Source organism: Perna viridis, chromosome 3 (assembly GCF_037379345.1).
Source record: "Perna viridis isolate PV_CMFRI_1.1 ecotype Kerala chromosome 3, ASM3737934v1, whole genome shotgun sequence".
Classification (NCBI taxonomy): Eukaryota; Metazoa; Mollusca; class Bivalvia; order Mytilida; family Mytilidae; genus Perna; species Perna viridis.
In genome coordinates, this window is record NC_142447.1 from 53,285,735 (window position 1) to 53,300,902 (window position 15,168).

The 15,168-nt window shown below is 35.4% G+C and overlaps 1 protein-coding gene across 1 annotated transcript in view; it reads right to left on the reverse strand.

Annotated features, from left to right (window-relative positions):
* Positions 1-14,174, reverse strand: part of LOC148622888 (hephaestin-like) — an 87,375-nt gene extending 73,201 nt beyond the window's left edge. The window contains exons 1-9 of the mRNA XM_088574148.1: positions 14,164-14,174; positions 12,763-13,070; positions 11,741-11,953; positions 11,098-11,285; positions 9,465-9,604; positions 9,170-9,276; positions 8,633-8,804; positions 6,878-7,146; positions 5,547-5,758 (exon numbers count right to left, since the gene is read on the reverse strand). Coding sequence (XP_088430274.1) covers positions 5,547-5,758; positions 6,878-7,146; positions 8,633-8,804; positions 9,170-9,276; positions 9,465-9,604; positions 11,098-11,285; positions 11,741-11,953; positions 12,763-13,070; positions 14,164-14,174 — 1,620 coding nt within the window. The remainder of the gene's footprint in view (positions 1-5,546; positions 5,759-6,877; positions 7,147-8,632; positions 8,805-9,169; positions 9,277-9,464; positions 9,605-11,097; positions 11,286-11,740; positions 11,954-12,762; positions 13,071-14,163) is intronic.
* Positions 14,175-15,168: the final 994 nt, after the last annotated feature.

Sequence of the window (15,168 nt, forward strand, 5' to 3'; positions counted from 1 at the left end):
GGTGCATCCATCTCCTTTGCGACTCGGGTAAGAAGTGACCCCAATCCTTTTTCATCTCTATACTTTTCTTGATCCAAGAACACATTCTGAATTTCCCATGGGAAAATCTTGCTTCTCAGGGAGTAGTCTGTTTCATGTCGATCAATAAATATCCATGGGGTTTGGCGGTGGCATACTCGTACTATTTCATGAAGTAGTTTGTCTTTTTAACCAGTTTGCATCGATTCTGTATTTCTAAGGTTGTCTGTTGCTGGATAGGATGCGTATGTGGACTGCATTGGTCTGTTTGTATGGTTCTCGTAGCGTGATAGACGCAGTGATCCGTGCGATGGTCTAGAATAAGGAGATCACCTGGTTTCACTCCGATGGGGTACATCAATTAAAGCCTGGTATCCATGAGTTTTCCTAAAATGACGTTTCATATTATACCTTCTTGTAAAGATCCCTTACCCCTGATACCTCCTCAACCCTAACCCTAAGTCATGTGACTCTTACTCTAACCCTAATCTTTCCTGTGGTCGTTTTTTCTATTGTTTTAACACTTACTACATTGCCTTATTTATCTTACTTCTGATAAACATTTGATAAATATAAAGTATTTATTACACATCGATAAAATATCGAAGAAATGAAGTCACACAAGAAAGAGTTAGGGTTAGGGTTAGGGTTAGGGTTAGGGTTGGAGTTAGCGTGAGGGTTAGAATCGGGGTTAGGATTAGAGTGAGAAAAATAGAAAATTAATCAGATCAATACGAAAACAGAACACTAGAGACTTGGGATTATAGTTAGTGTTAACACAATAGAAAAAAATTACCAGAACAGAGTAAGAGTCAGGCTTAGGATAAGTGTTAAAACAATAGATAAAACGACCACAGCAAAGATTATGGTTAGAGTAAGGGTCAAGGGTTAGGATTATACGATAGAAAAAAAACAAACAGAAAAAAATGATTAGAGATAGAGTTAAGGTAAACAATAGAAAAAACAAACAGAATAATGATACCGAATAGACACATTATACATAGTCACATGACTTAGAGTTAGGGTTGAGGAGGTGTAAGGGTTAACATAGAACAGACAGGACTGTTGAAGATTAGGGTTTGTAATAAAAAATTTGTCAGAACAAAATTGAAGACTAAACCTAAAGAACCAACTACAAATGGTCACAGTTTTAAGCTAGATAATGTGTTAGGATAGGGTTGTAGTAAAGTTGGTGTTGAGTAAACATAGAAAAGACCGGGCTAAAGAGAGTTGAGGTTATGTTTAGCCTAGTGTCTGGAATATAGTTAAGAGTTTATATTAAGTGAAAGATACTGTCATGATAAAGTTAGAGCTAGAGTTAGGGTCTGAATTTCAGATAAGGTTTAGTATCAAGAAAGTTGCTAGAGTCAACCGTTAGATCAAGGATCAGGTCTATGATTAAGGGTTAGGTTTATAGTTATATGTAGATTTAGGCCTAGGGTTATGGTTAAGGTTGGGGTCAGATGTTGCTGCTTGTCTAGGGTTGTGGTTAAGTCTAGAGTTAGGTCTATGTCAGGTCTTAGACTTTATGAAAGTCACACATAAAGTTTGTTAAGGGGATTGGGTCAGGTCTCGATCGTTACTTGTTCGGGTTCGGGGTTATTACTTGAGTCAGTGTTATATTTAGATAGTTTGCGTGCGGGTCAAAGAACTAGGGTTAGAGTTTCTGATAAAGTCCAGTGTCAAGAAAATTGTTAGAGTTAAACGTTAAATATAGGTTTGGGATAGGATTAGCCGTATGGTTAAGTAAAGGGTTAGGCTTAGGGTCATGTTTAAGGTTTGGGTCAGAGGTTGATGTTTGTCCAGAGTTATGGTTAAGTTCGGGTTAGAATTAGGTTAGTGTATGGGTTAGGATTAAGATTGTGGTTAAGGGTATGGTTAAGTATAGTGTTAGGGTTGAATCACCAGAATTGCGCAGGGTTACTTGTGTCAATCGCAGGTTTTTTATTGGTTAAGGCTTGGTGTTAGACCTTTGTATTATGAATTTTATTGTTAAAGAAATAACCATCTAGTGTCAAACGTCATGTCAGGTTAAAGGTTTAGAGTTAAAGATAGACATAGTTAAGGTTAGGATGAGTGAAGGGGAAAATTGTTGGTGATTAGAATCAGTAGACTAGAGACAAGAGTCCTTAGAGTCAGGAGTACGAGTCAAAAGCCGGAGTCAAGAGTCGTTAGAGTCGGGGTAGGAGTCAAGAGCCGGAATAATGAGTTGGAGTCAAGAGTCGTAAGAGTGGGGGGTAGGAGTCAAGAGTCGGAGTCAAGTTGGAGTCAAGGGTCGTTAGAGTCTGGTGTACGAGTGAAAAACCGGAGTAAAGAGTCGGAGTCAAGAGTCATTAGAGTCGGGGTAGGAGTCAAGAGCCGGAATAAAGAGTCGGAGTCAAGTTTGAGGTAAGAGTCGGGGATGGGAGTCAAGAGTCGGAGCCAAGAGTCGTTAGAGTCGGACGTAAGAGTCAAGGGTGGGAATAAACAGTCAATATTAAGGGTCAAGAGAAAGAAAGTAAAGAACCAAACATAGCCTCAAAAGGGGGTAAAGTAAGGAAGGAATATCAGCGAGAAGACTTGCAAAAAATAGTCTTAAAAGTAAAATAGAATTGTTATCATTTTGTTCTCAGTTGTCGAAGAAGAAGGTCGTCGTTTACAAGATATCCACGACCTGTCCAGAATGCAAGATGATCTTTACAAGAAGGTATAATATGAAACGTCATTTTAGGAAAACTCATGGATACCAAGCTTCAATTGATCTACCCCTTCGGAGTGAAACCAGGTATTCTCCTTATTCTAGACCATCGCACAAATCACTGCGTCTATCACGCTACGAGAACCATGCGCATCCTGTCCAGCAACAGACAGCCTTAGAAAGACAGAATCAATTCAAACTGGTTTACCGGACTATGATACTTTGATGACAGAACTACACCAATATGATTTGGGAAAAGAAAAAACCAAGATACTTTGATAAATGGACTATGCCAAGACCCTTATACGAAAGGGCTACCCCAATCCATCCAGGATGGAACTCAAGAAAACTTACCCAAGGGCCCAACTGACGAAAACTTTTTCATACACCCGACAGACGACATGCTCATTATCTGGTATTTTTTTTTAAAACCCAGAGACGTATCGCAGGCCATGACCATGGCCCAACAAATGTTCCCTAAAAAGACAAACTACTTCATGAAATCGTACGAGTATGCCACCGCCAAACCCCATGGATATTTATTGATCGACATGAAACAGGGCACTCCCGACAACTTGAGAATGAGAAGCAACATTTTCCCATGGAAAATTCAGGATGTGTTCTTGGATCAAGAAAAGTATAAATAGAGATGAAAAAGGATGTGTGGTCACTTCTTGCCCGACTCGCAAAGGAGATGGACGAGCAATAAAGGTTTACAAGGTAATTCCCTGTAGAGGAATTCACTTAGAAGAAGTCATCAGTCGTGATGCCGTACATGTGCAATGGACAAAAGAATGTGCCAACTGTACACCAAAGAATGAACTGACAAAAGAAAGTGAACCCCCAAAAAGACCTCGTGGTAGAACTGCTGGAGGAAAGAAAAAAGCCAATAAAACAGATGTGACACTTATAAATGGAACTATATAGAGAGGAGTTCGGAACAAAGATAGTGCGGATGTATTAAGAACGTAAAACGTACAACGTCAGAATATCAAATACAAGTGGAAACCAGAGCGGAATCCTTGCATAAGAATCGATGACCTTAATAAATCAAGAAAGTTGAAAAAAATGAGAGGATGTTTCATCGAAAATAGCAGGAGCTATACGGGATATACAATAAACACCACCAGAAGTCATGTAAACAAATGGAAGTGAAGATTAAATATAGTGGAAAAAACAGCTTTGACGTCAACGATACTCGGACGGCAAGGAGTAAAGCGGAATCATAAGAAGATCGGATCGTGAAATTACTTAAAGGGGAAGAAGAACATTTGATGGAACAGACCATTGAGCACGACCTGAATTTGACGACACCCCGACGAATATATGAATATGAATTGTAAATAAAATATAAAAGAAAAAATAAAATCTTGTTGTGTAATAAAACTAAAGAAAGACCTCCTTACAAAAACGGTAGCTCAAAACCGATAACACCTTTTAGCAATAGCATAACAAACATATTTACTGTTAGAGTCTCAGAACACGGGTCAAAGTATAAGTAACATACTACAGCAATAAAAAGTTCCTTATAAAAAAACCATCATACAATACTTAAAGAAAAAAAGGGGGCGAATGAAACAAACCACGAATGAAAATATGGAGAGAAAAAATATATTCCATAGTTGAATGGTTTATCCCCATAATGGGTCAGATTTAGTACACGCGACATGTAAACATTGAAAGTATGAAAATAAGGAATTTACCCGATAGAGCCTCATAACACGTACAAAGGGTGTACGCGACATGCAAATATCGAAAATATTATAGCAGTAAAAAGTTCAATTTCCTTATAATAACAAACTAAAAAACATTAAGTCTCAAACAAAAAAGGGCGTAAGAAACAAACCATGAATGAAATTATGGAGAGTCAATGGTTTACCCCCATAACGGGTCAAATCAAGTACACGCGACATGTAAACATTAAAAGTAGGAAAAAAGGAATTTACCCACTAGAGCCCCATAACACGGTTAAAATCGATGAAAAGGTTGAGTGGGTATGTAATAGGTGATGAAATGGTCGACAATAAAAATGAAAGGCAATACACCATTCAAAAGCTATTAACGTTCCAAATGTAAATCTTACAAGCGTCAGGATAATCATTAGTGGTTAGTCCAAACTTCAAACTGAATACAAAAAAATAAAAACAAAAATAATCAAAACAATGATAAAAATTGATTTCTTAATGGTAAACATTGCACAACACGTCCTTACACCTGTAATGTATTCATAAAACACAATAAAAAGCGGTTAAAAATCAATACACGGGCTATTGAAATCACCAGTAAAATGGAAAGTTTCGAACATCTGTCTAATCCGTGAGACATCTATTCAATTTACACAATCCATTGAACACAAAGAAAATCAACTCATTCAATTATTACACAAAGACAATGAAATTACAAATAATTAGCAAAAATAATTTAAAAACAATAAACGATCTAAGTCCACTTCCGGTCACCCAAGGTCCACTTCCGGTCATACCCAAGGTCCACTTCCGGCCCCCTTCCTCTTCCGGTCATACGCAAGGGTCATTCCGGTCATACCCAAGGTCCACTTCCGGTCCCCTCCTTATACCGGTCACTTCCGATCAATGGCCACCGGATGTGACGTCATGCGCATGCGCATTGGGGTGCACCATCCGAAAAATACGACCTGAAACGTGCTTGCTTACTACTAATCGTGGAAAAGAATAATACTAACCAAAAGATCAAACCCAACCAAGATATAAAAGGTAATGATTGGAAGTGCTTGTAAGGGCAAATATTAAATTCAAAAATGGAATTACACTGGCCAATTTCATAAAATGAACCTGATGTCTTTTAGTAAAAATACACTACTGAAGGTTTATACCTGGTTTCCTTTGACATCTAGTACTCCTGGTTTACATATCAACAAAGGTCCGCCCAGTCCAGAGTACATGTCTCGTGTAAAATCCACAAATGACTGATAGGATTCTGTTATACACTGGGGATCGTGTTTGGTTGGTCCAAACTCAGGTGGAACTGTAAAAACGTATCGGCGTATTTCACCAGGATTTACAATGGCACCGGATTGATCTTGGTCTACAAAATAAGTACTTCCATGTTATTAAATAGGTATCAAAACTTAATTGGATTTACACTGTTTTTGGTTATCACATCGATAACAATAATAATCTAAAATGAATATGAATTAAAGAGGTAGACCAAGGATAAGGGAAATTACTCTTACAAATCATTGGAACGTTTGTATAAAGCATTTTACATCAATTTTATCTAAGCATCAAAGTAACTTGGATTGATTTCATTCTATTTCAAATGAAAGCTGGATAGGCTTTGATGAAATTGAGTATGATGCAAACATCTCCTTGATATCAAGAGTTATGTCCCATGATCCAGGTCTACATGTACTTCCTTAAATAACGATTGCATCTAGTAACTAAGATCAGACAATTACCATTAAGTAGGGGAGGAATGTTGAATTATCTATTATGTTATATCAGACCAAACCAAGTTTCTAAAGATGCTCGTAGTTTTGTATTTGTTTATTTCTCATCATTGTAGTTCTATAAGTTAAAGACAGGTTCCTATTTGGAGGGATTTATACAATGCATCTACCCCAGAGAATTTGAGATAAAGGGTATAGTCACTGTGAAGACAATTTGTCATGATTGATAGAAAAGGAAAACTCGTGACTAAACTGTACTTCAACGACGTTAAATTCTTGTTTCATATCGTCAATCTTTCAAGTGGTAAGTAAATCCTTCAGCACATTCGTATGGAATTTTCATTTCATAATTCATACGTTATGCTTAAGCTATCCAAAACAACGCGGACTTCTCTGTATTGTACAAAAAGGTCTAAAAATAATTAAGCTTCTAGACAAGTGGTACATTTGTATCTTAACGTCATCACTACTAAAGTTTTGGTGTATCCATCTTTACTGTAAAAGCGATTCGGTCACTGCGTCATAGTTTTCCTTTCCTCATTAGTTTACATCGGACGTGGGCTTTCTAGAAAAGCAAATGACACTTGCCCTACCGGTGCTCCTTGTCTGTACGGTTTTGGTTATTTCATTATCTTTTCTCTGTGTGTCTATTTTATTTGTCAAGTCGAAGTCTCTAGGTTGTGTTATTTTTCTATTAACGTTCTAATCTTCTAAACCTGGTTCCCTGTTGTGTGTTTAACCCAATGGACACTCACCAGTTGGGCTGTTCTTGTAATATGCTCCTTCGTTGTCCTTGGTGAAAGCAAGTCCGAAAGGATTGAAAGAATAAGATCGTCGTGCTTTATTGAAAATAAAAATCTCCAGCGTCTCACCAACTGCGACTTTAACTGGTGGTCCTAAGATTCCCAAATGTTTCAACTTAGGTTTCAGAAAGTTAAATAATAAGTCCGCATATTCCCTGAATATAGCTTTAACATACCTTCCACCAACTGCCCCAGGGTGGTCATAAAACCGTCCTTCTATCCTATAAATGAATCACGAAATTCAGTTTAAATACAAAATGTTTAATGGTTATTAGTATCGTAAAAACTACTTGAATTTTTGGTAACTCACAAGTTCTGAGTTCAAAATAAATCGAAAAATGACTCTTCCAAAAAATCAACATCAAAAATATAGTGTAAAATTGACCGTCAGTTCATAGTTTCATTCAAGTGCATTAAGGTATTCGTTGTATTTCGTTCAACTAATTTAATACAATATATAAAATATATGGTACAAACCATTGATGTTTCAATGGTTCATCGGGGTCTCCATCTTTAAAGTGTCATTTACAAATTAATGCATCACAAGTATCATGGCGGTGACGATTTTTTATGCGAGTGTCATATACATGTATTTTAACAATGAGCATCGGACCACTTCGCTTAATCAAATTTTTTACAGATTACTTAACAATAGTTGTTTTTTTTTTTTTTTTTTTTTTTTTTTTTTTTTTTTTTTTTTTTTTTTTGTTTTGGTAATAACAATCGAGAAATTTGATATTTGAAAGTAGAACCATTTCATTCCGATAAAAGTACGTTTTTCCTGAATGTATACATGTCGAAGTATACTTATCCCCTCCCCCTAAAAAATTGTGTGTGGGTATATCAATTTTGTCTCCGTTACAAAACTTCTTACACATAGCAAAAGCATTTTTGGACTCCTATTATTTTATTTCAGAACAAGTGTGGAACTATTATACCGTAAATATTTATGCATGACGTCAGAACATCAGAATATAATAATAGGTTTGTTCTCTTAGCTACAGAAGACAAGACCGGAAAGCAACGACTGTACGTTTCTGTTTGTTTTATTTTATTTTTTTATATTTATTCTTTTTCATGTGATTAAAATGCTGTCACTAGTACTGGTTTCTTTTTACGTTTAATGTCGGCATACTCATACATTAAAAAAATACCTATTCACTTTTCGCTTTACATGACTATTGAATAAAATCCACTTACAAGATAAAATTGTATGTGGGTTTTTATATCTGATGTTATAAATGTTTGTATATATCGGTATTAATATGATACCTGGTTTGTTTTACCTTACCTAGAGGTATTTGTAAAATATGAACCATAACTATACAATACCTTTGATATTTGGTAGGTATATGTCATTTTCAATCATTGAAATTATGTATCACATCTCTAAATTGTTTATAAAATTTGCGTATAACTATAAAAATGTAACTTTAACTCTTCAACTGTCATCTTTGAAGTGAGAATGGTCCTTAGGCTATAGTTTGACACTGTTCTATAATTCAGTACAGAATTTACTGTGCCAGTTTTGTCTTAAATGGGACTCCGAGTGTTAACTTCAGTGTTTTATTTGAAAGACTTGAAAGATTCATGTGTACGTCATCATCCTTTGATGGTTGATACTCTGTTCATAAGTTGGAAATTTCTTAATGATTTTTTTTTCTGAAATTGCTTGTACATGCTACAAATAATTAATTGTTTTCATACATTGATCTATCTTCTGATCCTTGTCCTACCCTGGCCAAGATTTTACCAGAAGGTAAATAATTCCACACAACTTCCTCTACAGCAATAAAATGTCGTCTAACTATTGGAGAAAGAACTGCCGGGGGTAAAGGGAATTTTGCTGGCAATACATTCACGAAAGCACCCATTCCTTCTGAAATTTGAGAAAAAAAAAGATCGTTTAAAAGTTACTTCATCCATAACATTTGTGTATTTGTTACTTGAACTGCCGTTATCAAATTGAATAAAACGAATCGCAAGAAACTAGTGATATAATTCAATCTATAGTTTGGATTCGATTCCCTTCTGCTGAGACTTGAGTGACAGCATAATCTGTCCAAAATTAGAGCTTCAGGTCAATTATTACTAAAAGGCAATTATTTTCTGTCAATATAATAGAATGCATCATCATTAAGTCATGTTTTATGGTACTAATATATGGATATGTGAATATGATAAGAACAAAGTAAGACAGTTTAAAGCTGTGAGATAATATTCTTCCGTACTGAAAACACTTACGTTGAAAATGGAAAGTTCGTTTACAGAAGAGCAGCCATCGTCCCGGGTTTCGTGGAACCATATATAGTCCTTCAAACAACGCCGCCCCAAAGGCATACGCATGTGATCTGTAAACATCAAGTTTTGACATTGTTATTTTGTCATTTACATGTTTGAAACATATCATACTGTAAATTTTTTTAAATCAATACCTGTTCTGATGCTTTTTTGTCTTAGAACTTAAAAAAAAACACTCGTGTAAAAAAAGTGTTTTATTTTGTTTCATAAAGTTTATACGTAGTTTAAAAATTGATACCTCATATCTTTAACGACTAGTGATTGTCCTTGGATCCCGACAGGATGAGAGCCAAGGTTAAGACCAAATGCATAAAACACAGCCCTTTCTCCCTCATGAACAGGAAAACTTGGTAGATTTCCAAAGATATAACCATTAATCTGAAATATTAATTGACATAATTATAATATTTTCCCGCGTTTCGAGGTTTTGTTGTATCTACGATGTGCGGTTAGGGTCACGTGATGCGTTAGAACCAAAGGATATTGATTTCCGTATGGGTACTAGCCACCCTCTCCAGTAATAAGTCCATTTTTTTTCTTCTTATTTTTTATTAAAGCTGCAAATCAATTTTGTGGTGTTTTGCTAAAGTTCAAAGCCAGTAAAGGTTCTCGTACTGCACCCCTAGAGGGTCTGTCAAAAGATAAATGTAATAATTGTCCGGGAACACAGGTTTTCAGAGCTTTTGTCAGCCCAAAAGATTTTATCTCTGGATACTCCTTGGCGCGTCTTGGTCGTTGAAATGAGGTTTACGAACTTTTTACTATGTGTTTGACAATACTATAAGTTAGTATATTATAGAATATTATAGAATAAAATCAGGCGTCTATCTACCTCGATGGGCTGATTGGCAAATTAATATTGAATAAATTTGTTATTCCTACATTAGGTTTTCAATACTTATTGAAGTCGTAATTTAGAATTATTGTATCTGTCGATCCTAAATACTGTAGATATAACAAGTTTATGGTATCTGTATGTCGTCACATTTTATAAAAAGTTTTATTGATTGATTGATTGATTGTTGGGGTTTAACGCCCGAGCAGCAATATTTCAGCTATTGTCAGGCGATGAACATGAAATGGATGATAAAATGAACATGAAATGAAAATGGGATGGGACACATGGATAATGAGGTCGACAAATTTTGACTGCCACTGGAAATTGGGAGAAGTAGGTAGGGTCGAGCAATTAAGTCTCCTGTGGCGGAGCCCTATGGTTTATACTCCGGGAGAATACCACAGAAGGGATCTTTAACGTGCGAGTAACGTGGCATCTTTCCCAAACACATTGCACCACTATGGTTTGCGGTCAAGTTTTCCGTTATTATGACCTGACGACCCCAGCATGAAACATTTCAGTGTTACCCCATTCCACCACCTGGGGCACACAACCCAATTGCTCTGTGGGCAGAGCGCCCTAGCCCCCGGCCAGGGTTCTGATTGATTGATTCATTGTTGTGGTTTACCGTCCGAGCAGCAATATTTCAGCTATATTCAGACGATGAACATGAAATGGACAAAATGAACATGAAATGATAAAATGAAAAATGGGATGGGACACGAGGATAATAGAGTCGACAAATTTTGATTGCCACAAGAAAAAGAGGAGGGATGGGTAAGGTCGGGCAATTTAGCCTCCTGTGGCGGCCAGGGTTCTGAGCACTATTTAGTCGCCTTTTACGTCAAGCTTAGTGCTGCTGCGAGCCTATTCTTTAGACACCCGGGCCCGCACGGGGCTAAAATGTTTTAATGAAGATAACTATTAGTATAGGGAATACTACAGAGTACTCCAGTAAAAAATGATCCCAACTTATTTTTTTAAAACGCTTTTACAGTTTTGTTAGATTGCTGTCTATGAATACATATTTTACCTGATACAGAATGGAATCCCCAATGAATGCTGCGTTCTTCTCCATAAAAAGTTGTCTACAACGTCGAGGATTACCACATCGCTCCATATTGTCTTCTATCAACCAGCTGTTTGTTTCATTGACCAAATCGACATACAAAACAAACTCTTTGTCGACATCTTTCCGGTTACCATAAGCATCTAATGTCCCTTTTGTGAAACAGTAACATATCTTTTTTGAAAAGATGAATCTGCTAGATATGTGTCGATGTAAGAACGTTTATGGGTTTATTGCTATACGAAATGGCAATTTGATTTCCAATTTTTGGTATTGTATATTAACACAAGTACAAGTACACATAGGCATGTTTCAGCGTTTCTAAGGTTAAATAATTATGATGTCTATATAAGAGGTAACACGAAGAAGAAAAGAATTACTTGTACGTGTATATATGTAGTAGTGTACGTTTTACTTTAAGTGCAATGATATTTGATATTATCAAAATAATTGCTACACTTTAGTACATTATATTTTTTTTATGAATTATGTATTTATTGTTATGTTAGTAATGACACTATTCTTCTCCAATAATACAACATATTTGTAAGACATGAGATGTTATCTGTGTCGGCAAATGATCTACAAATATTATGGACATGAATACCTGGTTTACAAACTGTCATCATGCCAACAAGTCCTGAGTCTATGTCTTTTGGGGATCTGACATGGGGATGGTATCCTAGGGGCAAACAGTTATCATCATCCTTTGTTGGGGCAAACGACTTTGTAAGGTACCACTTATATGTGTAAGTTTGTCCGGGCTGAACCCAGTCGTCCAATTTATCTGTTCCTGTAGTTCCATCAGCGTATAGTGCACCTCAGAACGGAACATTCATTATTTTACATTTACGTGTAATAAATTGGTAGAATTTAGTTTCTTATTTAATACGGAGAATAGTTGCTTCAAAATGTTCTTTTTTTTTTTTTTTTTTTTTTTTTTTTTTTTTTTTTGTGATCATCTTATAACTACCTGTACAAAACGAACGTCAATTTAAATTCATTTTGTCGTTGATATAGAACATTTTTCTTTCCACTTTTTATTTACTTTATAGTTATCTAGCGAGATTAAATTAAAATGACATGCTAATCAGGTATTGGTTATATTCATGCAGTATTCAGTCTTAAAACATATTTGCTTAATTGCTTTATACTAAATGCTAACGCTTATTTCAAAATAGTTCAGAAAACAACACCAGTGATTACCTATACAGTCGTAAATAGGCTTCATTTGGATAAATCCACACTAGAAAATCAACTAATCTACACTTTTTTCAAACTCACCAGGAAAAAAATAATACTTATTAAGTAATTTTATTTCATTTCACACAAATGGCACGTAAGTATTTCTATGAAAATGGAAACTAATTGTCATTACATGTACATGTAAGTACTCACTTTTTTCTCGGTCTTTACAAATACCTTATGTTGTAAAACTCAATCTTAATGAAAGAACCTCTTTAGAGATGAACGATCAGCTTGTATTTGTAGGACATGCTGACAAGCCATCTTTTAAAATGATTTTATTTTTTTTTCTTCGAAAATCCAAATAGGGGCTTGTATGTGAGAAACAATAATCACTTGACACTATCTATCTACATTGTATTTCATAAGTTATGTATTCGTTACCTTCTCCGTCTTTGAAGTATCGTACACCGTGAGGATGTAATGAATATGGTCTTTTTGCTAAATTATTGAAATGCACGTAGAGTACGTCCCCGGTCTCGCCTTTTATTAATGGTCCAATATATCCCATCCACGGAGGCATCGGTATCTCCTCGGTAAATGTTCCGTCCGTAAATTCTTTGAGCATAATCTTTTTATATACACTCCCTATGCGATCATCTCGTGTACTGATCTTTCTGTCTGAAATACTGTGATTCCATATTTTAACAGGGATTTTATCATCATTTTCCAATATACTATCTAAGTTAAACCTTATGATACAAAAAAAAACTTATTTTAACTGATGTCAGTGACGGATCAAGAAATTTTGACTAGCCTCAGAAGTGGCCCGATCCGGAGATTTTCGATAATGTTCTATGTACAAGTAATCCAGGAATAAGCAGAAAAAGATACAGACGTTTGGGATATGGTATGGCTTATTTATTTTTACATTTAGAGATAGTGCCGAAAGATTGATAGCCTTCCACTGCGTCCTTCATAGCTTAACAAAATGTGTCATCTTTGGGTCATTACAAAGGTTTTCTTCTAGGATACTGTACATGTACATGTGCAACATTTCTGACAAAATACATTTGCAGTTATAAGTACGAGTTAAACACTTATTTGTCCTAAAAAAATATTCGCATTTTAAAAGGTGTATATCGCATTCATTTTTGTAAAATCTCAAACATTTATATATCAAATGTCAGCCTAGCATTCTAGATTTACTTTAATGTAATAGTATTTTATTTGATTAGAGTCGGTAGTTTCAGGACAGATCAAGTAGAGGTAAATTTTCAACTTTTCTTTTAAAATCATGAACACTATGTATCAAAGATGTTTTAGAAATATAACATTTTATGTTCATGTCATTTACACAGAACTTCAACCGTAACGTATGACATTGTCATTACATGTACATGTAACCGTAATGTATGACATTGATTTTTCCGGAAACGAATCTCGATGTTATATAGAGGAAAAGTGAACCAGACAATAATGTCAACTAATAACCGCAATAAGACATGTACAGAAACTAGAGTAAATGAGCAATCTGTTCTCTTTTTTCCAATAAGCAAAATTTCAAATTCAATAAAAAAAATTAAACCGACCACAGTCGTCATGACATTTTACAAACCAATACTTCTGGATCAAAATAGGTGCCTGTAAACGAATCCGTTCCAGGCCTGATAATGTACGATAAGAATAAAAACAACAATTGTAAGAGACAAATATACATTAGCGATTGCTCAAGTCAAACTTAACAAAGACTCATACTTTATATTATGTGCATCCAATAATTTTGTTATTCTTATATGTATTTATTGGAACAGAAAGAAACTCTCCATAGGAATTTACTGCTACCAATTGGGCATAGTTCTGAATCAAAACTCCAGAAAATTCACGAAAACGAAATATAAAAACTTTACCATTGATGAAATCAGAATTTATTTGGACAAACACTTAAACAACTGATGTAGCCACTAGTGAATCAGATGAGGATTTTTGCCACTAGTGAATCAGATGAGGATTTTTTAAAATCTTGAATCAACTGAAAGTTCTCAAAAAAAAAGTACAAATCCTAGAGAGATCCAGGATAATGGAATAGTAGACACACATTTATCTTAACAGTTAGGCACACATTTATTTGATATTGAACAAAGTGCTTTCAATTAGAGGAAATATTGAATAAAATTGTGAATTAAGAGAAATCATTTCATAAGACAAATGAATCATTAAATTCTAAATTATCTCCAGTATGTCCGCCTAGACAACCCCGTCGTACTAGGGAACAACCTAAATGGCTCACGTTCGGTGATTTCATACATTTAAGAGCGATTCAGAGTAATTGGAAGAGTAATCAAGAGAACAAAAGTTATAGCGGTAATCAAAAGAATGTAATCCAGGGACGAAGTCCAGACATGGAAAACAGACATACACAACAAAGAACATAAAGTAATTAAAATCATACATACAAAGTAACAAAGCAAATGAGTAACTCGGATTCCACTAATAACTGGGAGCATCGACCAGGTGTACCGGTAGGGTAAGCGTCCTCTGCTTTTCTAGAAACACCCGCCGAGTTGCTCATAAAAAGTCAAGTCCGGGGTAGACGAAAGAGGACAGGAAAACTATGATCCGTTGAACAAATAAGTTTTCATAGTACAGATGTATACACCGTAACGATCCAAGAGTTCATGATGGCGACCACAAAACTTCAGTAGTGACGACTTCAATCTTGCAGCAACATAACCCTGTTTCAGAAGCCTATTTGTTAGAATTGTTAGAAGGAAAAAGCATTTTTAGTATATATTTTGCAATTAGGTATTCTTTCAACTGTTCAAAAGGAAGCTGGATTAGCATTGATAG